Source organism: Carettochelys insculpta, chromosome 9, assembly GCF_033958435.1.
Source record: "Carettochelys insculpta isolate YL-2023 chromosome 9, ASM3395843v1, whole genome shotgun sequence".
In the NCBI taxonomy this organism is placed as follows: domain Eukaryota; kingdom Metazoa; phylum Chordata; order Testudines; family Carettochelyidae; genus Carettochelys; species Carettochelys insculpta.
Window position 1 is genome coordinate 3,221,909 of NC_134145.1, and position 25,680 is coordinate 3,247,588.

At 46.5% G+C, this 25,680-nt stretch overlaps 2 protein-coding genes across 4 annotated transcripts in view; one reads left to right on the forward strand and one right to left on the reverse strand.

Moving 5' to 3' along the window:
• The window catches only part of ARMH1 (armadillo like helical domain containing 1), an 87,393-nt gene extending 68,672 nt beyond the window's left edge, over positions 1-18,721 (forward strand). Inside the window, exons 6-11 of one of the 2 annotated variants that reach the window (XM_075002760.1) lie at positions 843-965; positions 2,136-2,208; positions 3,092-3,221; positions 3,826-3,903; positions 4,893-5,010; positions 5,334-6,044. In XM_075002760.1, coding sequence (XP_074858861.1) covers positions 843-965; positions 2,136-2,208; positions 3,092-3,221; positions 3,826-3,903; positions 4,893-5,010; positions 5,334-5,353 — 542 coding nt within the window. In that variant the 3' untranslated portion in view covers positions 5,354-6,044. Of the gene's footprint in view, positions 1-842; positions 966-2,135; positions 2,209-3,091; positions 3,222-3,825; positions 3,904-4,892; positions 5,011-5,333; positions 6,045-17,839 lie in introns of those variants that run through there. The other variant, XM_075002761.1, reaches the window with a different exon arrangement.
• Positions 15,395-25,680, reverse strand: part of KIF2C (kinesin family member 2C) — a 38,835-nt gene continuing 28,549 nt past the window's right edge. The window contains exons 16-22 of one of the 2 annotated variants that reach the window (XM_075002757.1): positions 22,966-23,170; positions 22,183-22,293; positions 21,458-21,525; positions 18,992-19,103; positions 17,811-17,927; positions 17,349-17,454; positions 15,395-15,931 (exon numbers count right to left, since the gene is read on the reverse strand). In XM_075002757.1, coding sequence (XP_074858858.1) covers positions 15,855-15,931; positions 17,349-17,454; positions 17,811-17,927; positions 18,992-19,103; positions 21,458-21,525; positions 22,183-22,293; positions 22,966-23,170 — 796 coding nt within the window. In that variant the 3' untranslated portion in view covers positions 15,395-15,854. Of the gene's footprint in view, positions 15,932-16,165; positions 17,455-17,810; positions 17,928-18,991; positions 19,104-21,457; positions 21,526-22,182; positions 22,294-22,965; positions 23,171-25,680 lie in introns of those variants that run through there. The other variant, XM_075002756.1, reaches the window with a different exon arrangement.

Here is a 25,680-nt window from a genome sequence, read left to right on the forward strand (position 1 = left end):
GAGACCCTCTCCCCCCCCCCCCAATCAAGGGGATTGTTTTCAGCTTTGCTTCCTACTCCCCACTCCCACAGGGCAGCAGCACAGGAAACAGAGGGAAGGAGGGTGTTAAAAACAAATGCAACTTAAAATCCGGGGGGGGGGGGGGGGGGGGGGAGGGGCGGAAGCTTCCAGCCCCAGCAAGAGCCACTTTGAGCAGGGACTGGAGAAGTAGCCTGACTCTGTGTCCAAGCCCCCGCCCCACTGAGGCCATGTGGGTGAGTGAGGGGCAGCCTAGAAGAGGTAAGCTGGACATAGTGCCAATACGATAACCGCTGTTGTGATCTCATTTACACTGAGTATTTTTCAGCATGTTTGTGTGCTTGAAGCCAGACCTGACTGGCTCCTCATTCTTTGAAGGGAGGGTATGTAACATGCTAGGACGCAAGGAACAGCGCTATACTGGAGCTAGACGGGACCTTCAGAGGTCATTACGTCCAGTCCCCTGCACTCACAGCAGGACCTATCACCAGCCCTGACAGATTTTTTTTTCCTTTTTTTTAAATCTATTTGCCCCACATCCCTAACTGGCCACTGAGCTCTCCTTCCTCACCCCCTCAGACACACACAATGTACCTTGGCCTTCTGTTCTGTTTCCAAGACACTTCCAGAAGAGACCAGAGTAGACTCCACGCCTGCTCAAGAGGGTTTATTCTAAACATATGGGAGAAAGTGGGAGCAAAGTACAGCTCCTTACGAAGTCAGCATTTAAACTGCTGTCTCTGATGTCTCATCTGCTGCTGGAAGTGCGGTGCAGCCTTCTTAGAGCCCCAGCTTGACACATGGGCTTCTTTTCTTGTTTTTAGCCATTGACCTGATCAAGGATCTCATGGCCTATGAAGTCCGGCCAGCGCTGCTGAAGGGTCTGGTTGAATTACTTACACCACCAGGGCAGGAGGCTGCTAAAATGAAAGTCAAAGCCCTGGAAGGTAAGAGGTCACAGCAGTTTCCTGTCATGTCTGCTTGGTGGCTACAGAACACTATAAAGTGGATTGCTCTTTGCTTGCTTGGGTGACTCACCAATCACTAAGGGGTGACTCTGGTACCTTAGTCTCCTGGGGCTAATCCATCCCTTTGCTGCCTTTCCAGAGGTCAGATGCTTCACCTCCTGGCTGATGACAATGCTGTCAGCTATGCAGAAAAGGAGATACAGCAGTCACTGCAGTGAGCTTGCTTTGCAGCCATGGCCCCTCTCCCTGGAGCAGTGAAGTCACCTACAACAGTAGGCTGTGGGGAAGGATAACTGGCTGGTGCTGGCTACTGCAACAGGAAACATAGCAAGGGGCTAGGCGCCTCCTTCCCCTCCCAGCAAGACCTAAAAATCATGTACAGTTATTAAGCTAGACCTTACAAGAGGCCAAGATAGAAGGGAATCTCCCTCTCTTCTCTTCCTGGTTTATCAGGGTGCCTGAGCTCCATGGGCAGGAGGCCAGCGCAGCCTCAGCAAGTGGGGTGCCCTCTCCTTCCCACTCTCCTGTCCTGTGGGAAGGAGGGAGCAGATGGCAGGAAGTGCCCTGATGGCAGCTAGAGGCAGGTCTGCACTCTCCATGCACCCCCCCACCATCCCTGTGCCCAGGGCAGCTGTACAGACGGACCTTCAGACAGACTTTCCCATGGGAGTGTCAGAGCTTCCTCAGTTGCTGCATCTGTGCAGGATCCTGTGTTCTGCGCTCCTGCGGTACTCTGGCTACTTGCCGCAATCAGCTTTGTCTGCTTTGATTAATGGGACCTGCCAGGTAAAACCAAACATTCAGCTTGTTGCAGCCCCAAGTTTGATGCTATTTGTGGGTCCAGGATCTTGTCAAGACTCACAGAAGCCTGGGTTTTCTGACAACATCCTGTCTCCATGGAACAGATGGCAATGTCACGTCCCAGGCTGGGTAAGTTGTTGCATTAGCAGGACATGGTCACGGAGCAGTGCCAGTTCATTGTAAAGCAGGAGACACAGTACATAGACAGCCTTAGGGATGTTGCTATAACGTCACAGATCCTCTTCTCTTCTCATGCTACTGGTCTAATTCCTGAGGTTGTTACTAAAGTTTTATGGCGTGCGCGTGGCTGTAGCTGGTCTTCATCCTGTCTAATGTTCTCCCATTCAGACTCAGTCACACTCCATCTCACGGAGCCCTTGCCGGTGCATATACAGCAAGCTGCTGCAGCAAAAACCATTGGGTAAGAAAATTCAGAGCAAAATAGAAAGACTTCTACAGAACAAGCACAGGACGCTGTTTCCTAGAATGGTCTAGATAACACTTACACAAGTGCAGGGAATGGGACTAGGCCTCTCGAGTTCCCTTCCAGTCCTATGATTCTAGGATTCCTTTATGGAGAAAAGGCCAGTCATTGGCCTTCATAGGTGATCTTTAGTCCTCTGCCATTGCTGTCTAAGTATATCCCCTTGGTGTGCCAATGTCTCCATATAGCCTGTGGGGACTTTCACACATTAGCAGAGCTCAGGAGCTTAGAGAGAAGCTTGGGTCTGCTTCGGTCTGCTTCATCTGCTTGGGTCCCCAAATCCATGTCCTTCCCGGTACAAACTAACTGATGTTATTTAAAGCCTTTATTGTAGGTGAAATATATCAAATTTAACTCTGGCCATTAATAGAGAATATTCCTTCCAAAGCACCAGCCATGTTGCTTTCTCCAGTGATGTACTCAGTAGTAAAATCATCAGCCAAGTTTCTACCAGGGATGCTGAATTCTATGGGATGACAGGGTGGCTTTGCTAACACAGGTGTGTTTATTGTCAGTCATTAAAAGAAGTGTAGGTCCTCAAACTTAGATGTTAAAATGTTCACATGCAGCCAGGAGCTTCCTGTTCGGTTTAGGAGTAGCACCTATCCTTATGCATTGCTGTAGCCATTTGCTGGCAAACACGGGTAGGTGGAGGCATCGCTTTACATCTGGATCAGCACCACACATGAGACAACAGGACTAGAATCTGTACTGCCAAGTTGCCAGATGAGGCCCTTCAATTTCATTCCTTGGAAGTTCTTGTGGGATTCTTATCCCGGGCAAAAGCACCTTGGAACCTAATCTGCAGATTTCCTTGCAGCGTTCTAGCCAAGGACTCAACTGAACTGGCCAAAGATATGATCCAGCTGGGAGTGGTGCATGGCCTTATGTGTGCTATGGGGAACCAGGATCATACCACCTGCCAAAGACAGGCCAGCGTCACTCTAGAGGTGAGTATCTCTGTGTGGAATGACCTGGGAGCTAGTCCAATCAAGGGGCAAAGCTGTAAAAAAGGACATAGATGATACAACAGTGTTCCCAGGGTTCTGCTTGCACTTGAGAACCAGCTTTGCCCTTTCTAGCCCAGCTATTCCTGCACGATTCCCAGATAAAGCCCTTCATTGAGGTGGAGGATAGGCACAGGTTAGTTTTGAATAATACAAAATCAGGGTCATGCTTCAAAAACCAAATGCAAACCTGTACCCTAGAGAAATACAGTGTTAAGGTCCTCCAGTCCAGTCCACAGGGGTCATCGGCTGCAAAGCCCAGTAGGGCAATGGTTAACGATATCCCTGCTGATCACTACAGCTGGCATATCCAGCAGTATGGGTGGGGCATGGCAGTTGTGGGGGGGCTTGCTTGGCTGGAGTACCAACCTTTTCCCCCATCTATTTAGTCTCGGCCTCCAGCAGCATTGGTGCGCAGAGGTGAGCAACAACCCGGGGGTAATAGAAAGATCAATGGCAGCTGGGAAGGCCTGAACTGGTGCACGTTACTATCCTGCGAGGCTGCCACTCTGCAGTTCTTACACTCACTGGAAGTGTTTTGTTACAGCATTTTGTCCGGACCTTTCCTATCGTGGAGGAGCACGTGAGAAAGGCAACAGGAGAGACTCTATTCCACCTTTTTATGGTAATTGGGCTTCTCTAACTGCTAGGGCATGTAACTGGTTTGGAGCGTCAGTCCATTGTCCCTGGTTAATGGGGACTGGGTCTCTCTCTTCTACAGCCACAGGGGAGGCTCCAGTTCCTGATCACACTCCAAAACCATTGGGCTCAGACCCCAGTGTCCTCAGTTCCATGAATCTCTTTGGTTTTGGCTCAGCACCCCTCAAAGTCTTCTCTCCACGCAGTGAATATCAATGCATTTCCACTACTCACCTCTACTAACGAGCTGGGAGAACTGATGCAAATCAGAGACAGGCCTGGGTGCTGAAGTCTGGACAGGGCGGGTGATTCATTTCTGACTTGGGCCTATTGTTGGCATAAATTGAGAACCAGTGAGGGACGTGTCTGAACTCCCTTTGATGTAGCAAGGTTGGCATGGGGGGAGAAATACTGGGCTAGCAGTGTGAGAAAAAGCAGGAAAGCAAGAGCCACCTCTGAATCTGAGCACTCCTGCCTTGAGGTAGCTCAGGACTAAACACCCCCTAAATCAGTGGACTCCTTTTAAAGCTGAGCAGGACAAAGCAATAGCAAATGTCCTGTAGACAACAATCCTTGGGCTGCCTTGGAAGCAGTGGGGCTTGATCAGCCTTTCCCAGTTCCCTTTTATTTCCTTTTGGGGTAGCACCACGTTAGATGGTAATCTCAGCTGGTACATTCATTTCAGCAGGGCTAAGCCCATTGACCCCTTGTGAGTATCTGTGTAAGTCTCTGTAAGTTTGACGGCTCAATGCTCAAAGCCTAGGTCCATTCACCAGAGGCAGGGATGGGAGGTGAGGGGGGCCAAGGCTGGGGCTGCTGTGTACCTTTCCTCCCTCGCTGTTGCACTTCATTCTCCTTTGCTTGGGCCCGCTCAAGAACTTTTCTCTCCCTCTGGCTGGCCCAGCTCATGCCCTGGATGGCTGCCCACAGCCCATGAAGCTGCTCAACTGCTGCCTTTTTCACTATTTCTTCTAGAGAGATGCCAATACCTTGTATCTGAACATGGACGCAATACAGGTTGATATTCTGGCATCAAATAAAGTGAACATCTCAGAAAGCGTATCAAGCGCAGAAAGGGTGCCTCACGTGGAAGGTGGGTAAGGGGCATGAAAAGGCTGAGTCAGGGACACTGAGCTAGCAGAAGCCAATTCTCTCACACTGGTATAAATCAGGTTGCCCTTCCAAGTCACTGGGGATACCCCAGATGTGTGGGGCCAGCCAGGGAGCTTGAGGCCAGGATAAGGGGTGAATCCCAGGTCCCCTACCAGGAGCTGACCTGCAGCTGGCCTGTGTCAATGTCCCAGTGCTGGGAGGTTCACAGTGCAAACTTGCCTAGCATGAACACCCCAGCTGTCCAGTTCTCCTGCTGTTGGCATCTCTGCCATTACCAGTCATGGCTCTGCTCTGTTCTTTCAGTGGAAGGAAGCATGGAGTGAAAACATCAAACAGCATGAGGACATCCTCTCCATCTCCCTCTGCTGCCACCTGAGCCTTGCCCTTCTCTTCTCTGCGGTCTGAGAAGTAGATGCAAGCTTCGCACGTGCCCTCTCCAAGTCTGAGCCTGCAGCTTCTGGCTTTGGTTCCTTCTGATCAAACCTCCCTCAGCATGTTCCCCACCAGGCTGCAATTCAGAGACTGCATGGCCTGGCTGCCTCTGTCCTGTGCCCAAGGCTTCCCTCGGCCAGCCCCTGCAGAGTACTTGCTTCCTGGAGAGGCAGCATGTTTGTCAGGCCCCCAAAGACCCTCACTTTTCTGGCAAAATAAACACCCAGGACTCACTCTCGTGCAGGCAGTGATGAATGGGAAGGGAGATACCACTGCTCTGCGTGTGTTTGTGGAGCACGACTCATTGGCAGGCAGGCCTCAAACTGCACCATTCAGTGCAGCTTTCTCTGGCAGCAGCTGTGTCTCATTGCTGCAGGGAGAGGCAGATGGGATATAGTGATGGAGAGACGGTAAATATTGCAGGAGGTACCTGACAGAGTCACCATCAAGGAGTTGCAAAAGAATCCCTGACACACAGCCTAATGCACAGCAACAGCTACTCTATTATAGAAGGCTCCCGTCACAAGGCTCTGACTGGCCTCCAAAAGCAGGGCTGGTGCTATAAGACAGTGGTGCACAACCCAGGTGTTGCAACCCCCTTGGGGGGGTCACAGATGTCATCTGGGGGTCGCCCTATTGGTCAGCAACCTGTGGCTGAGGAGCTGTATGCAGCTGTTTAAGGAGCCACTTGTGGCTGTGAGCGCTGCCGCTGCCGATTCCACTTGCGGCTCTGGAGGCTGCCACCATTTAAAGCCTGTCATTAAAACTGGATTTAGCTTTTTTGTTTAAGCAGCCGCAGCCTCCTCAATCACAAGTGGAGCTAGCAGCAGCAGCAGGGAGCCCTGGAAGAGGAAGCTGGCAGCGTAAGGAGCTGCAGGTGGGGGAATTCTAAGGCTGCAGGAGAGCTGGCAGGGAGGAGCAGCAAGCCTGCCCTACCAGAGCCATGGTGAGAAGGAGGCCGGGGGCGGGGGGGGGGGCGGGCAGCTGTAAAGGAGCAGTGCACAAAGCTCAACCTTTCAGTCAGGTTCTGATCTGGGTGGGGCAGGGGTTGGGGCTGGTAGGAGTTAGGCCTGAGGATGGGGAGTAAAGCCTGGTGGTAGGAGGGCAGATCTGGAGGCTTAGGCAGGAAAAGCCTGGAGGCAGGGGTCACACCTTTGTAACTGGTACAAAGCATTGTGTGCCTGCTGTTCTTAAACTAGGGTGACAAAAAGTAGGGTCTGATGTTATCAAGGACTGTTCTACACAAAAATTAACAGATAACAAGCAAGAAATTTCTCAGATTAACTCAGGGGTCATCACCCAAGTGCAATAAAAAAGGTTGCACACCACTGCTGTAAGATATCCCCGGTGCCTGCATGACATGAGGGTGAATTCAATCCCTTCCTCTGCATTAGGATCAGCAGCTCTTCAGACAGCACTGGAGGGCGCCAAGCCATTGTGAGGATCGAGCCTGTCCCTTTAGGGCAAGGGCAAGCTCTGGGCCAAACCCTAGCTGCCAAACACTCTTGAATGAACTGCAGTTTCTTTGTTCTCTTTTCTGGCTATTGGATCTTGCTTATTGTTTTGACCAAGAAATTTGGAATAATTGTCTACTCTGGGCCCAAGGCTGTCTGTGCAGCTTGGAGCCCCTCTCTGCAAGGATCTGAAACAGATTTACAGTGACTAGGTGTGCTGGCCCCCTCATTTGCATAACAGTGATGTCACACTTAATCCATTCTCCTGGGTAATGGACATGGGAAGCACGACATTCAAAAGTTTGGGGCTAACCGGTTCAATGTCAGGCAGATAATTCTCATGCACAGAATGCGTTCTGTGCAGAGAGCTGCTGTCTGCAGGAGAGATATCTAGCCTCATTAATTTGTTGCTATAGGCACAAGCCTGCTAAAGTTTTGTTAAAAACTTTGTTTTAAAATAGCATAGAACCAGGGAAGGAGCACACAGCTCAGCTGGCTCCGATTTCAGTGCTGGGCTCATTTTACTGCTCCTGGGGCAATGTGAGGGTTGACTACTCTCTTCAGAGGCTGGATTCTATGTGCTTTTCATACAGAAGGGCTCAAAGCAGGAGTGGGGAACCTTTTTTGGGTCAGGGCTGGACTTACACTTAAAAGAAAAAGAATCAGTTGGGTGCACATGAGAAGCAAAAATACCCCTAAAACATGAATGTGGCACACGTCAAGATCAGGTGGTGGAAAACTTGTTCTGGCTCAGTGAGGTCACTGGCCAGTCATCCAGGTAGAGGAAGACTGCTACCCCACATTTGCATAGAAATGCTGCCCCTCATCGTGCACTTAGCTGTGTGGGGATGTAGACCTGTGGTCTCCAAGCTGGGGTGTGGTGGCCCACAAAGGTAGTGCAGGAGGTCTGAAAATAAGACACTTAAAATAATCATAGAAAATAAGTTTTAAATAAATTGCAAAGTTACAATTTATTTTTAAATTAAGTAGCTTCCACTAATGGTATTAATTCCTGTCCAGAAATCTGCACTGCAGCTCCCTTTTCATTTAATGAAGACACACAGCAGCTAGAATTGACCTATGGGGGTCCATGAACAGTTTCAAGAAAAAGAGTGATTTGTGTTCTGCACTACTGAAAAGGTTGGGAACCCCAACTGTAAACAGTTTGAACAGTAGCACTGTTTTACTTAAAAGAATTATGCATGACCTTCTGCAGCTGTATAAGGCAAAATGCCACATTTCCTGGCAGTACATATCAATTACACTCATGCACCCACCCATACACAAGCACACTCCATCTTGTTACCAACTAATTGCTCCCCCTAATTTCACAGATCAGGAGGATTAGATGAGGGGACGGGTGGAGCCAGGCTTCTGCTGATCCTGCTCAGTGCTCTGATGTCAACAAGATGAGACCCAGGCTCCCCCTGCAAAACACCTGAGATTTATAGTGGCTTCTCTCTCATGATAAAACCAGCCAGTCATCCCAACTCTATGCAAAAGCTTATCCCGGGGTGGCAGCGTCAACTGATCATTCCTAGCACCATCTAGGTTCTGCCTCAATACTGTCACATCCATCTTCAAAGAGCGCCTTTTGAATCTGTTTGCAAAAAGGTGCTAGCTTTTGACGCCCCAGGTCATCAGTATCTCTGTTCTTCCCCATTTGACAGGTCTTAGTGTCCTAGGATCCGGCTCCGGCTCCTATCCCTTCTCCAGCTGTTGGGGAGGTGGCCTGCCTCCCCTGCTCCTCATTCACGCCAAAGGCGGCCAGGGGGTGGGTGGAAATCAAATAAAAGGCAAGAGATCTGGTATGAAAGACGGTAGAGAGTCCTATGCGTTTAGAGAAAAAGCTTTAATGCAGAGTTTCTATGTGATGAAAACGATAGAGATTACAAAGAGATTTAATACAAGGCTATAAGAAAAAGCTACAGAAATTTACCTACAGCACCCTGCATTGGCAGTGGCAACCATCAGTGACCAATCCCAGGAACCTCCTGTATGTTGGTTTGACCAAAATATGAAAAAATGCATCCTTCAAATGCCAGGCAGCATACCAGTCCCCTCCAGATCTAGGAAGGGGATGATGGTGGCTAGGGAGCTCATATGAAAGTTGAGCCTTATAACACACAGAAGGGATGCAGGTCTAGATTATTCCTAAGCCAAGGGTGGGCTTAGGCCCAAGGAAATATCAGGAACTTAAACCCCCCCACTCCAGGAAGCACCTGTCGGGGGGTGACAGAGGAGGTATTACATCCCCTGCATGAGTTGCTGCTTGTAAGAAGAGTCCCTGAAGATGGACAGTGAAGATGAGCGGTTGGAGGGCAGAGAATGGGATAGAATATCCTACCTGTATCATGCCCAAGCCACAGTCATCTGCATCCACCTGGACCAAGGCACAGTAGAAGTGGCATAGACCATTCCCACTTGGGGGATAAAGTTCAACTTGGAGCTGAGAATTGTTTCAAATGACCCTGGTCTGGGCCTGAGGAGGACTGCAAAGCTGCGTCTACCCTACCTGCAAGTATAGTTCTGCATTTGAACACGAGGGGCAGAACATTCGGGGGCATAGGTTTCTTCTGGGGCACTAGCCTATGAAAACTAACTTCAGAGTAACCTAGGAATCTTTCCGTCTGTGTGGTCTGGCATCTGGCTTTTGAGGCCAGCACCACACAGCTAAAGTGGAGATTTTGAATTGTGTTCTGAACATCTGAGGAGAGCTCAGGCACCTGAAGCGAGGTGCTGCATTGCACAGTGATGGCAGTGGCCATGGTTCGTGTTGCTGAATCAGCCAAGTCTAGTGCCACATGGAGGGAGACAAGCCACAGTTCTGCCCTCTCCTAGGATCCAGGCAAATTCTTGTCGAGAGTCAGCAGGGAGGAGCTCGTAGCATTTACATAGCGAGTTCCAGGGGTTGCACTGCTTCTTGATACAATAGGTAAAGACGGTATGGAGGGTGATGAGGCAGTGACAATGAACAGCACCTGAACATGGCCAGTTTGGCTCAGTGCCAAAGGGGACTGGTGCTGGCACTAGTTCAGGTGGCATTAATACTGGGGTCCCAAAGACAGCTGTGCCAATGGCAGGTGTTGCAGGGAGGACTGGGTTTGATGCACTGCAGGTAGCACCTGTGCAGAGCTCAAACAGCAGGCTGGCTAGAAGCTCAGGATTAGGTGACCAGCCAAGGCACACGCCATCATAGCAATCAGGTATCTGAGGTGCAGCAGAGACTTGACTCCTTTGGTAGCACTCCACAAACAGGGGATGTAACTTTTCTGCCCTTGGGGCCCAAGTCAACAGGGCTGGGACTACTGCTCCCTCCTCTTGGTGTCCCAACGGGATCCACTGCACTGGAGTGGCTGGTAAGCAGCCTTGGTCTGACCTTCTTGTGCAGCAACAGGGTTTGCAAAGAGGGCCATGCTGAGGAGCTGGTCTTGTGCGCCAGGGAGTGGGGTTGCTACTGTCTCCTTTTCTTGGTGTCTACAAGTCTTTCACCAAAGGCAGTGGACTGTGCACCAAAGATACTGGTTGACAACTGCTGCACAGAGGGTCAGTGCCAAACCCATAAAGCAGGAGCTTCCAGTGGTGGTCTCTGGGGTTCATGATTTCAAACTCCTGCAGACATTCGGCTTAGCCAGTGCAACATTCCTTGCCTGAACAGTTTAGGCAGGCAGCATGCAGGTTCCCTTTGAGTGTAGGTTTGTTGCAGGAGTAGCAGTGCTTAGATCCCTGGGGTCATTGCATGACCTGGGTGTGTATGGGAGAGAAAATAACCAGTAAAATGGGGGAACCCAGCCCAAGAAAACTATTTAGCAATTAACTCAATACTAGAATGAACTATATCTATAATAGAAAAACAGCAAGGGCTATCTTGCAGAGCATGAAAGAAAACAAACCTCTAGTGATTGCCCCTGGAGTGCAAGGAGGAACTGAAGGGGCAGGAAGTTCACAGAGCCCTTTACTATGCCCTGCAGGCACCACACCACTGGTTTCTACAGCCAAACTGAAGCCTAACACTAGGGGAAAAGTCTTCCAATACGTGTGTCCACGAGCAAATCACAAAGAAGAATCCAGTCCTCAGCATTGTGTGGGTGCCAGTCCTGTCCTCCTCAATCTGCCAACTCAGCCCTTTGCTGTAAGTGACTATCAGTCAAAGTGCAGCATTATGCCCTTAATTTGCAGTTTTCAGTTGTCATAAAGGTACTTGCTAGAATAGCTTAAAAAGGGCTATAGTGTTCTCAGAGTCTAACCCAAGAGCCATTTCTTCCGTGTTAGGGGCTTCCGGGCAGTGCTCCAGTTAGCTTGGCCGCCCCTAAGTGTGCCACACCAGTCCCAAGCCTGGATAGGAGGAGGAGGGTTGGTCAGTGAGTGACGATGCACTGATGGTAAAACAATACAAATGAAATCTGATGCCAGTACAACTAACTGATAAAGGATGGCAGCTCAAGCATCACTTGGGTGAACAAGGTCCACAACACCAATCGAGCAATCGGAGCTGGGTCGATAAGTTGGCTACCAAAAAGCAAAATTACAAACTCACACCAATTATGAACTGGAATGTTGAATTTCCGAATACTATGGGCAACTGGAAAATTAGAGCTGCTTTGAAAGGAGGTGGAGATGCACTGATGCGATATACTTGGACTACTGGGGATGCACTGGATGGCATGAGGACAGATGTGCAATAGCAAAGTCACTTGGTCAGGGAATGAAAAAGCATGAGGCAGGAGTCAAATTCCTTCTTCGTAAGAGAGCTAGAGGAGCATTGTTAGGACACAAATCAGTGAGTGCGAGAATGATGGTAGTGAGATTCGAAGCGAAATCATTCAACACCCCAGTCGTTCAGGTGTACGCACGCGTGTCAGACAGTACAGAGGAAGAGACTGAGCTATTCTATAAAGACTTGACAAAGATGCAGGAGAAGATACTGAAGAGAGATGTGTTGACTGGAGGCGATTGGAACATGAAGGTCTTAACAGATATCGAAGGTTGGGAGAGTCATGGGAAGGTTTGGATATGGAGAAAGAAACAAACGAGGTGAGAAACTAGTAGAGTTTGCAATGGAACACAAGATGGTGATCTGCAACATGAGATTCCAGCAAAAGAATTATAGAGGACATGGTGATTGAATGATGGGAAGTCCAAGAACACAATAGCTATGCTCTTAAGATGGGTAACATCAGTGCAGCAGTGCCAAACTTTCCAAGGAGTGGATATAGATTCTGACCACAGTCTAGTAATTGTGAACACCAAGATGAAACTCAAGAGAAAAAGTATAAGATGCAGTTGAAGAGGAGACATGGTGAGGAAAAAATAGGGAACACGTACAGAGCAGAGCTCAAAGATCAGGAATGTGGGCATAGAGAAAGACTTAGACAGGAGTTGAAAAGGATAGCCACTTCAATAGAAAAAGCAATTGAGCAGATGGTTCCGGAAGAAGAGATCAATAAAAAGTGGATTACGTAGGAGACACTGACGTTGGTCCAAGAGAAGAGAGAGTGTTTAAGATCAGAAGGGATGTTTCAGAAAGGGCAGAACAGCAGTACAGAGTGAAATGCAATGAGGTAAGAAAAGCTGCCAGAATGGTTAGAGGAGCAGTGCGAAGACAGAGCGGTATTACGGTGAGTGTAAGACCAGGGAGGTGTTTAACTGATTAGGAATATTAATAGGAAGTGGCAGCCGCAGCAGATGGCGATCAAAGATGAGAAGATTGGTGCAATATCTCATCTATCACTGCACAATCTGTACAAAGCACAGTTGGACCCGAGTGCCTCAGACTGATGGAAGAACTGGATGATATCTCTGCCAAGCATTTTGAGAGAGAGAGGGAGAGAGAGAGAGCGCGCGCGCTGCGCGCGCACGCACGCACGTGATTAATATTTCGAAAGAAGAAGTAGAAAACAGTGAAACAACTAAAGAACAAGAGTCCTGGAAATAAGATCATGAGAGAGATTACCAGACACAGCAGAGAAAGCATGATTGAAAAAAATACATTGACTACGTAATAAGGCATGGAAGAAATGGAAGGCAGAGAAGGAATGGACAAGACCTGTGTTAATGACAAACAAGAAAGGAAGTGTGTTGGAGTGCAAGAACTTGAATCATCTACACAAGGTGCTGATGATGATACTGACAGAGACTGAGATCACATATGGAACATCTACTAGATGAGCAAGTGGGATTCAGGAAAAATAGAAGTACCATACAGCAGATAGTGGCACTAAGATGGATAGAGAAATCTCGATGAATGAACAAGAACATCTACACTTGGTTCGTCGATTTTTAGAAGGCATTTGACAGTAAAGATCAGAGTGACTCATGTGGTGTGGGAGTCACACAGTGTATACCAGACTGATGTGGTTGTTGAAGGATATCAGTGACAATGCAGAGGGAGCAGTGAGACTGTGCAGAGAGTTGGGAAGTTGGTTTAGAACGAGTAGAGGTACGAGACAAGGAGATCTGATATTAACGAGTATCTTCATCACGCATCTAGAGAGAGCAATGGAGAAGATCAAGGAAGAGGTACAAGGGATATCCGTGCACAGGATAAGAATTAACAGCTCGAGGTTCGCAGATGATAAAGTTATCAAGGAAGATGAAGAGAAGCCAGTGAGAACAGTGCAGGTGCTAAACAAAGAAGGGATGGAGTATGGACTGATTACGAACATCAATAAAACAAGAACAATGGTATTTGGAGATAAGGAAATAGGAAGATCAGCATAGACAGGATTGAACTAGAGAAGTTCATGTATCTGGGAAGCAACGGGACATGATCTAGATTGTAAGAAGAAAATAGCAACTAGAATAGTGAAAGCAAGAGCGAGTTTGAAGGCAATAAATAAGATCTGGAAAAGCAAAGGGATTAGCTTAGGAATGAAGCTGAGCATCTTTTAAACATGTGTATTCAGTAGCATGTTGTACGGATGAGACATGGGTGATGAAAAAACATTCAAAAGGAGGAGGATATTGGTCTGATGGGGTCCTGGGGTCCCCCAAGCACTGCACTCCATCCGCAGGCAGGAGTGACTGTCACTCAGCAGATAGAACAGGAAGTTTATTAACCAACAGGGCACAGCATAGTACAGAGGTGTCAGAGCAGCCAGAGACAGACAGTCATTCCAATCCATCCTGGGGAAAGGAGCCCGAGGGGTGCCCCATCTGGGGTCTAGCCTCCCGTTGGCACAGGCTGGTTGCCTTCCAACTGCCACTCCTGCTTCAAACCCAGCTGGGCTCCTCCCTGCTCTTTGTTCAGGGACAGAGGTGTTACCTGCCAGCTTAGGTTACAGACCGCAAGGGGTCATCCTGTTAGCTGCTGGTCTGCCACACACACATCCAACCCCCCACACCATCATAATTGGCATTCATAAGCAGTTGATACAGCAAGACCCTGAGAATAGGATGGATGCAGGTCAACAGGAATTATACAGAAAGATACAGAGAACCTACTGCAGATGGTTATACAATGGAAGTTACAGCTATTCGGGCATATCTGCAGAATGAACAACCAACGAAAAGTCAAGACCCTGGTATTGGGTCTAGTGGACAGAAGACTCCACAGAGAACAGGTAGATGTTTAGTAGATTTCTGTAGACTAGCTCCGCACCAACTAAGCCACTCCACACTGGACAGGGAAAGATAGAAGGAAAGAGTGAGGGAGCCATCGGACACCAATGGGCGCTAAGCCTATGGTTGTTGATAAAACTAACTGGGCCACTGAGCCTCTGACAACAATCTTTAGCAGGTCAAGAGCTGGGGCATGCCTGCTGGCAGTCAGGCCCACGCCTACGAAAGCTCTGACAGGTGTGCCCTGCAAGGCTGAGCCTGAGACCCTCCTCCATGCTGGAAACCCCACACCCCACTAAAGAGGCAGAGGTCCTGAGCTTCCTCCCCCAAAGTTTAGTAGGTAGAGAATGGGAGTAAGTGGTGGGGGTTTCCAAGCCACACTTTAAACAAGAAAAGACCTCCATGTGGCTCACAAGCCACTGTGTAACCAACCCTATGCTACAATGCATGTTAAAGGGAAAAAAATAGATTAACTCTTCAGAGCTGGTTATTATTTGGAGACCCGGAAGATGGAATTTGGGTTCAGGATGGATGTAAAAACCCACCCTGGTTATAGTATAGCTAAAAATCAAAGCTGGTGGCAGCAGTCAAGTAACTTGCTCAACTGCACACTGCAGTGTTTGGAAATGGCATTTGAGGCCCTCCAGACTGTAGGCACCTATGTTCAGGAAATTCACTAGTCCAAAAACTTATCCCCTTCCAAATATCAGGAGACAAGATGCTTTAATGGATTTTTTTTTTTTTTTTTTTTTTTTTTACTTATATACAAACATCACAAACTTCAAAAGACTAATGCCCAAACAGTTCCAGAGGCCAGTTTCTACCATAAAGGCCCATCTGTTTTGGAGGGGTCGTCAGAGAATTTTTTAAAGAATTGACAATTGACAATATTCTATAAGTCAGATGTTAAACCCAGGAATATTCATCTACCAGCTGAATTTCTTAAAAAACAGGGATTTTATTTTATTCTATCCTTTTTTCATTTTTACAATTAAGTGTAGTCCATTTCCTTTGTAAAGCACATCAGACCTGCAGTTCTGCACCGTTTCATAATACATCTAGAAGCAAAAAAGTTTATGTACACTAGAATATACAAGTTTATCTAGTTACATCAGAGCAGGAAATCATCACTAATGAGGGGAAGAGGTGTTCAATGCCAGAACTAGAAGTTTCTCTCCTCCCCCATTGCCAAGTCTCAAAAGATCCTGGGTCCTGTGTGGTATAAAGGTTGCTATTCTGATCTGTTGTCTTTGGGTAAGGCTGACAAAGTATATTTTATTATATTACATTTAAAATAGAGTTAAACACAAACCACTGACATGTGACAGACACAAGAGGAAAAAAAACGCTATTTCTGAATCAGAGTTTGCTATATTTACTAAGGTCGCCTCTTACTCATCTGCTTGCTGGCTTGCTCCTCCAGCTGCATGGCAACAGCAAGGGACTCCACGACATCTGCAATGAAGTTTGAAGTTAGTGGCAGATTGACCTGTACACGTGATGATCCCAGCATCTAAAACAGTTTCCAATTTCATGGTTGTTCACAAAACCCAGCTTCCAACCTCAGGGCCCTGAGGTGGAAGAGAGCTGGGGGTGGGAGGAGAGGGAGAATAAGAATACGAGAGCAACATGGGTGACTGATAATCCTGAGTTCCTCACTCCTACTTTAGGTCTGCCTGCAAGGAAATGCACCCTGTGTTCACCCCCATACCCTGCAATCATCTTTGCACAAAATACACCTTGTGACATCATTTAAAAACACACACCACACTGGTCAATAAGATACAGTGAAACGTACGTAGGAACATTGTGTAATGTTACAGAATTACCCTGTTTAATGTTAAAGGCACAAATTTAAACTCATAAGCCTGATAAGGTCGGAACGGTCCAACTAGCTGTTGAACAAAGATGCATGTGTTTACCTCAATTTATATATAGGCAATAGACAGAGCCCACAGTCAGCCAGAGGGGAAAGACAATACAGAACCTGCATTTCAGCATGCACAAGTGAAAAGAAAGAGCACGAAGCCTTCTTCCACATCTACTTGCTCTTGGCTGGCAAGAACTTTAACTAGGGAGCACTCTCAGGAAAGTGTTGCTCAAGGGTGACAACTATAAAAATAAGGGTCAAACACACCAAGTGATCTCTCCCTACCCATCTCCTAGGCTCTGGGGCTGGTGTGTGAGGGAATGAGGGTGAGTTTTTTCCTGTTTTTCAGTTGAGCAACCACATCAACAAGGGTTTGGATTTTGTTTTTCTGTTTCTCATGTGTGTGGCCACCCAACTGATTTTTTCTGTGGGTCAGTAGCCCCCAACCCAAAAAGTTTTCCCTTCCCTCAGTTAGACTGAGTGGGGGAGATTGCGTCTCTACAACAAGTGTTATTGTCTGCATTATTTTTTCCCCCTTCTGCAAGAAGTATGCACACCAGACCTGGGACTGGCATGACACTGTTCGCCACCATGACTACCAATACTTGCCTTGTGTTTAGGCCCTTCATGCCAGCAACTGTTTAGACTGGGCTTTAAGCTTAGCTTACAAACCGATATTTCAGTCACTTCCAGAAGAAATAATTGGCATACATCAGCTGAAGGCAGAAATCCCAAGTTTTTGAGGGATGTACAGCATCCCTCCCTATATTCCAAACAGGTGCTGGTCCCACAGACATGGGAAAAGTGTATAGATCATCTACCAGTATTCTCCCAGGCAGAATACCAGCAGCAACCTTGGCTAGGCTTTGCTGGGGACTGTAGCTCACTGAGTTACATTGTCTTTGGAAAGGATTTTCTGTATTACTTGGCTAGCAAGTAGGTAATGCCAGCCAGAATATTGCTTAGTAAAGCAATGAAGCACCACCAGCTTAGCTCCCATACCGATTACATTTCTTGATCCTTCCTTTATGAAGCATCTGGTTCTGTTCACAAATGTCTCCAGATCGTAGTCAGGCTGGTCTGTCATTTCCAACAGTTCGGTCATCTTCTAGATTTAGAAAAGCAACATTGATTAGGAATTGGCCTTTTGCAAGCTTGGAATGTTTTCACGGCACACCCTGAGCTTTTGTTAAGATCTGAGCTTCTGTAGGTGGTCCACCCCCACTGTCAGCACCAGCCCCCTGAAGGTTATAACTGGTTGTAGGTGGGCATTATCACAAGCCAGTTTCTGTGGAGAGTCTTGGAAAGAAACAGCTGGAACAAGTCAGTAATGACCAAAAGGTGAGCACCCTTTACCATTTATTTCCCATGTGTTCCTGGAACTCCCCAGTACTTTACTCAAATAAGGTAACTTGATATCAATATAAAGATGACAACTTGGGCTCGCTTGAATCTTCGACATACCTGTCTCATTTCTCTGATTTCCTCCACAGCCTTCTCCTCTAGCTCATTAATCCGAGTCATGGCTTCACAGAAACTGGACATGTGGGGAGACATCTCCTCTTCCTCCTCCTTTGAGATCTAGCATTCATGGAGAGAAACATACCTGATAAGTACAGAGACACTCTTCTTTGAGCCTCCCAGTTCTGTTCCTGAAGGAGGTTATCCAAGCTAGCTGGCTAGTGCTCACCATCTGATGCGTAAGATGGTGAGAGAGTGTGGGGAGTTTATTACCACTGCTGGTTTAAATACTCCAAATTTAAATAATTCAGATTTGCAACCGATAATTTTAGTCTTTGGAGTTTAGTTTGAAAGATTCTAGACATGTGAACATTCCTGAACAGACGCTATTAAAGAAAATTGAAAAAATTAGGAATAAGGGGCTGCTGACAAGGTGGGTTTTTGCTGACAGAACCCTCTCTACACAGCTTGTTTTGTTCCAACGGAAGCCTCTGCCAGGACAGCGATCCTGAGTGAGTATGCAAATAAGCATCTATTTGCACTATTGAGTGCCCTCATGACATTGCCAGCAGCAGCATAGCCTACAGGTGTATTGCATTAAGCTATGTATTAAGCAAAGTTAGTTAGCTGCTTAACCTGGCTTGTCTAGTAGCCTCTAAAACATTTTGATAATCAGTTACATGCTCAATGGCCATATGTGGTAGGTTAAGAGTGCAGTTACCAATTTGCAATTTATTTACAGAACAAAAATAACCCATATATCTTTCAGTTTTGCTGTTCAAGGTTGTGTTTTTTTGTTTGGTTACTGCTTAATTGTGTTCTGATATTTTCTGGTATTTTCATTTAGGCAACACCTCAAACATTTTAAGTTGGTTATTGGGATACACCTTTGGTTTTAGTAATCTAAATTTATACAGAAATTAACTTATTGACAGTACAATAAACATCAATTATTTGTAACCCAAGTTATGGTTTGTTTTTATTTTCCCAGTTTTTAACATAAAGATACCTTTTTAGATGCTTTTGCAGTTCTGCATCTAGATATTAGTTTTTAAACTTAAAAAGTAAATTAGCAGCTTTCTGTAGCTTAGTACGTACCCAACAGTTATTTGTTCTCTGAAGTATGTTTCATACCAAACTGAAGTGTGGGTAAGCCACTAACTAAGCTATATAGTTTAACATACATCATGCTCAAGCCTTGACTCTTCTTCACTGGTTTCCAGGTGTTCATTCTCTGTTTCCATGCAGTTCTGCATTTCACCACTCCCACCATTGTGAGGGCTCAGCTCTTTCACTCTGGACAGGAAGAAGACTGATGTTATGCCAAAGACGACTTTGCTTCCAAATACAGTTATTTGGAGACCGTTACCTCAAATAGCTACTGCTACTTCTAGACTTCTCCTTGGCAGTATTCATTTCTCAGAGACATGCTATTTTAACATTGAAGGTCACTTTACCATGGGGCAGATATACTGGCAGCAAGACTGAGGATGTTTTGGAGCTGAATTCATTAGAAATGGGAATGTGCTTCTCCTTGGTGTGCTGAGTTGGCATAAGGAAATAGAACTAAGGGCATGTCTACACAGCCAGCATAAGTAACTACTGCCATTTTCCATATCCAGAGCAGCCTGTTTCTAACTATGTCCATCCTTAGGGGCGTTTGCATTCATTTAAGAGGAGTTAGTGTGAAGGGCTCAGAGCCCAGGCAGTTGTCAGACTCTAGTTACTTAGTTCTGTGGGGAGCTGAGAGCCTGGGCAGTAGCTGGGGTCACAGTTGGAGCCCCCCCACCTGCTTGGAGGACAGCCTGAGCCATGAGCCCCAGCGTGGGGTTCACAGGAGGGAGCCTACCAGCCTTCCTTGTAAATTTCAGGGCTGCTTCAGCACAACAGCAGGGCTCTCAGCTGCAGGTGTCAAACTAAGCCCCACACAAAACTCACTACTGGGGCTGTCACCTCAGGACTAGGGAGCAGGGCTCCGGCTGTGAGCCTCTTGCTGCAGAGCAGAGCTGTGAAAATGACAAGAATGACAGCCAACTGCCCACACACAATGCAACATCTACACACGCTGTTGCTCTAACTATACTGATATAAGCACCGGGGCTATTGTGAAGGTGGAATTGTCTCTCTAATTGGGTACTTGCATCAAAGAGCAAGGTTGCAGCACTGACACGGACATAATTAGGTGAATGTAAAAGTGTATGGTGACCTAACTATGTAGTATAGACCAGGCTTAAGTAAGGTCAATATGAAAGAGGATTCCAGCTCCAAGCAGCTGTAGCTCTTATCACATCCAAACAATACATGAAAAACAGGAATTTAGAGACTGGGGAAAAGCAAATACGATCAGTAACCAGAAAGAGGAATACCAGCAATATTCACAATTCATCCAAAGGGGTTTTTCCAAGCCAAAATTTTATAAAATAAAAATTGAATGCCTGTACAGAAGGTGACTGCAGCAGAGCTACAACTATTAACGGGACAGCTCCCCTCAAAGTTTTGATAATGAACGGCCTTTCATGGAAAACTTAGAAAGTTGTAGAAAGGAAGACTGCAGAGGAACAGAACCCAGTGGCGTGTAGGTGTCTCATCTTTAACATCAGACATATCCAAAAACTAAGTAGGATTCCCCTTCGCACAGATTCCAAGGCCAGAAGAGACCATTATGAACCTTTAGTCTGACCTCTTGTATAACACAGGACATAGAATTTCCCAAAAATAATTCCTAGAGCATATTTTTCCTAAAGGATCCAATTTTATTTTAAAATGGTCAGTGATGGAGAAGTCCACCATGACCCTTGATGAATTGTTCCAATGGTTAACCAGCCAGCAATAAAAGTATGCACCTTATTTTCAGCCTGAAAATGTCTAGCTTCTAACATGACCCAGTGGCTGGAAATAGAACTTTCCCCTTGAAAGATCAGTGTGGAAAAATAATGGGCTCTCTAGACTAGAAGCATCTTTAAACTTTGTTACACTAGCTAGATTAAGGTGAGATTCCAGGAGCTCAAAGGATTAGAAAAAAATCCCTTAATCATTCTGAAGTGAAGGCTCTGCTTTAAACCTCTCCAATTTAACACACTGGAATTGAGGGCATCCGAAACTGGACCCAGCATGCCAGCAGCCATCGCACCCTGCAGAGGCTATTGTCTCAGCTCCCAGGCACCATTCCTGCTTCCCCCACTGCTTTGATTGGCCAGAATTCCAGTTAGAATGGTATAGGAAGCTTCTTTCCAGGCACCGCTGCAAGGCAAGACTTCATATTCCTGATCCTGCTAAAGTAAAGGCGGGCAGATCTTTTTCAACCTCCCCCTTTTGGCTTTTATACAATGACAAGAAGCAGAAGAGGGAACAAACTCTATTTTCCCTTTTCAGGTCACTTTTGAAGTGTAGTTCTAACCTGAAAGGCAGGAAGCCTGTTAGCCAAGGTTTCAGTGCATTCTTTTATTGGTCATTATGCCCTAGCCAGAAACTATCCAAAACCCTTTAAATGATGAAGCAGATTTGACCTGGGGTTAGAATACTCAAGAAAATTTGCACTAAAAGCAGGCAACAAAAAAAAAAAAAACAAAAAAAACACGTTTGCTCAGGAGATAGAGTTAGGACACTCATTGCAATGGGAGAACTTCTTCACACATGAGAGAGGCTGTTACCTGTCAGCATATCTCAGGGTGTTTAAGGTATATTCACATGAACTCATGCCTGGTGAAATCATTGCAATCTGAGAACAAATGGAAGATAAGCATATGTCAGTCTTTTGCTTATTGCTAAATGCTTTGGCTGACACCCCATCCAAACTGTTCAGAAGAGGGATTAAGATAAAGGTTCTGTACAAGGCAAAAATATTCCTGAAACTTTGCACAAAGGTGACAGCTACAGAAAGTCCTAGAACTGTAAACTTGGCTTCTATTCCCAGCTGACATTGGATCAACTGGGCCTTTGAAAAGGTCCTGACATGTTCTACAGGTGCAAAATGCCGCAGTCAGTCAGCATTCAGTACTGAGTGCAAATCTATTTAGCAATTTACTCTGGCCCCACTCTTGACATTATTCATTAGCATCAGGAATTTAACTCAAAGTTCACTTTTATTCCCATAAAGCTCTGGGACGGAAAGCTAGTTTCTCAGACTCTGGTTCATACCTTTATAAAGCAATATTTAAATCCCGGATACAGTGCCTTTCTGGCTCACCAGCAGCCAAAAACTACTTTCTGATGCAAGGAAGGTAAACACCTTTTCATCTGTGAAGTGATCCAAGCCGAATACGATGACTGTGTGGCAAAGTCACTTGTCAAAACTGGTCTTCACTTTAAGTATCATGAACCCCAAGATGAAATGAAAACATGCATTTTAAAGTGCCCACAAAGTATTTATACTTACCATACAGGTCCTGGAGTTTGCCCCTATGAAAGAGTCTCTCAGCACCTGGGTCAGCTTGCTTTCCCTGAAAGGTGTATGAGATTTGTTCTGACCTAGTGCTCGTATGCATTCCTGGAGGGGTGGAAATAGATCCCGTTAATTTAATGTCTGCCATCTTGCTTGGCAAGGCACCACAGAATAGCTTAAGAAACTAGCTATTAATAAGTATCAGAGGGGTAGCCGTGTTAGTCTGGATCTGTAGCAGCATAATAGGAGCTATTAATAAGCTATTGTAGTAACACCTAGAGGACGCAAGCAGCGTCAAGGCCTCATGCTTTTAGGTGCTGTACAGACAAAGGAAGATATCAGGGAGTGTTTTGTGGGGGTGAGTTTGCTTATTTTTGTGCCCCCCCACTGATTTTTCTGTGGGTCAGTGACCTCTGACCCAAAAACGTTCCATCCCGTTCCAGTTATTTGATTCCTACAGCAGTATCTTAACTGCTTAGATTTTCAAATACAACAATTCTTTGAAGCTCTATCCAAGTCATGCAACAGTCAAACTGACAAGTTATAAGATACTAGACTCCTGACAAAAGGACTCACTGGAAAAACATGCAGCATAAATTTTCAATATACAGAGCTGGGGTCCTTGGAGGACTGTACGTTTGTACAAAACATGGACTGAAAAGCCTCCTGTAAGAGAAAGCCCTGCATTGCAAGTCATATGGACCAAACAATCCAAATAGGTCATTTCTGTCCACTCTTTGCTGATTAGCAAGGATCTTGCTTTGAGTTATACTCTACCTTCAAAGCCAGAAGGCTCTTATTTATTTCTGCCCCTTCCATACGTGTCTGCCGATCAGCACTGGAAGTATCTGCACCTCTCTCGTTTCCAGCTAAGTCTACCAAGGAAAATTTCCCATGCAATTTCCCTCTTCTACGTAGTATGATTTGGAAGCAGGCATGTGACCGTGAGGAACTAGAGTTCGCAAAGGTCTGTCCAGATGTCCTAAGCAGAGATATGGAGAATGTTTATTACAATTGTAGATGTCACACAGCATCTTTCTTGCATAGTGCTGGGGGAGCTAGACATGCATGTTCATAAGCAATTCAAAACCAAAGGCTTATAGTCTAGTTGACCTGCCTGGTTTTACTAAACAAAAAATGACAACTGCTCAGACAATAATACAATTACCATTCATTTAATTACTCCAACAGCTTAATTTAATCACATCCCCATCCTTCTCTGCTATACTCCTTTGCAGACCCTTCCATTCTTGGCTGCACTTTCAGACTCAAATCAAACACATAAGACGACAAAACTAGATATGGAAGCTGTCACAGGCATTAAGGAATAGTTTTCCTGATTGTGTGAAAAGAGATGCTTCAGAAAGGAGCTTACTGCTAACCCCTACTAGTTAACAGGAAATACATCAGCATCTGCACCTCACACATCTGATGTTTTGCAGCTCCAGTATTCACTACCAGCAACTACAGCCATGTCTCAGGGTATAGGATCAGCTTCCCTAGCTAGAATGTTTGACTAGAGTCAGATTTCTTAAAACTGGTAATTAATGGCTAGAATGATACTTGCCATCTCTTGACTCCATAAAGCCCACATTCTGTTTCCCTACCTACCATCTATATCCTGGAACAGACCACACATACCATATCATTAAGACCCTACAAAATTTGTGGTATGTTTGTGAACTTCATAAGTACAGTATACCAAAAATTGTATTTTATGATTTCAAACTGCAGGTTGAAACTTTCCTGTCCGGCAACATCCATGGTCCAACAGAGGGACCCAGCTGCCCAGAGCTGGTCTGGGTGACAGGCTGCTCCCAGTGGTGGCAGCGATCCCCACCAGCAGCCCCATGGCAAACAGCCTGGCCAGAACCAGGGATCTCTGCTGGCAGCCCTGTGGCAGTGTGGAGCTGGGCTAGGGCGGGGAGACCTGCCAGAAGAGAAGCCCCCTAGGCAGCATAAGGGCAGGAAATGCACCCTTCCATCAGGCGAGCCCAGAGACCTGACCTCCTCCGTCTGGCAAATTCCCTCATTCAGGACCGATCAGGTCCCAAAGGTGCTGGGCCACGGAGGTACCATCTGTATTTAAAGCTGAAATTTCACAGTGTTGTAATTGTAGGTGTCCTGATCCAAAAAGGGTTGCTGAATGTCAGAGCTATTGTAGGAGGGGTCATGTTATTGCCACACTTCATTACTGCTGCCAGCGGCTCTGCCTTTAGCAACTGCTGACTGGGATCCCAGTTCTACTCTGGCCATCCAGCTCCAAAGGCAGCAGTGCAGAAATAAGCGTGGCATCATCATACAGGTTGAATCTCTTGTCCAGCACCATCCATAATTTGGTGCTACTTTAATTAGCTTGATGACCACTTGTGGGTGTGCCCTAGTTTCCCATGGTCCATAAAGTTTTACAGCCACCAGTTCTGGTTCTGTGCCGCTATTTAGCTGTAGTTTACCCCTAAACGAACCCAGCACGCAATGGAAGCGTCAGTAATGCTGCTAGACAACATTGACCTCTTGTGATGTGGCGAAGTCCCTCGTTTGGCACCAGTCTGGTCCTGAGGGTGCCAGACTAGAGAGGTTCAACCTGTACAGTATTTCCAGCCTTACTTCCATGTTGGTGTCTTCCGAGCTGGGCACATGGCCAACAGGTCCCATTCTCCATCTGCTCAGCTCTGAAGGTAGGGCAGAAGTAAGAGTGTCAATACTGTAATTGCCCTAAAATAACGTACCCCTAAAGGAATTCTATGCCATGCCTGGGGCCCAGGATTCATACTTGCTGCAGATTTTTTGGCTCCCCTGCATACAAAAAAAGGAGGCAAGCGAAGAAATCTGTGAGGAACACATACTCCTTTTGGAACAGCTTGGGCACATCTGCTAGGAGCAGTTGGCAGCAGGTCACCGGGGAGTGGGTTGGAAGGGTGAGGGAGGATGGGTGTGAGTGTACACATCCATGGAGAGAGGTTGGCGAACGCATGACTGATGCGCACAGTATGTCTACACTTTCACTTGATAGTCTAAACTTTTGTCTTTCCCCGCTCCACCTTAAACTCCCCATAAACAGCCTTGAACCAAGTATCAGAGAGGTAGCCAGGGTAGTCTGTAGCTTCGAGAACAACAAGAAGTCCTGTGGCACCTTGTAGACTAACGGATATTTTGGAGCATAAGCTTTCGTGGGCAAAGACCTGCTTTCTTGATAGCCCTGAGGCAGCAAGTGCAAATGTGACTGTTCTCCTGCCAACAAAGCAAACCAACACCCCCTCCCCCCCCGGGGTAATGGAAGTATTTTGCTGGCAAAAGTGTGGACAAACTGCAGTCACGCAAGCTGACTTTTAGCACACAGTCTTGTCACTAAAAGACATGTGCTATAGCCATACCCTGACTCATTGCTGTTGCAGAGCCCAGGACTTGGCAGTATAGGGCTGTGAAAAACTGATTCTGTCCCAGAGGCAGAGTAGAAGTGTAGCAACTAAAAAGACAGGCTGCTATTGTTCA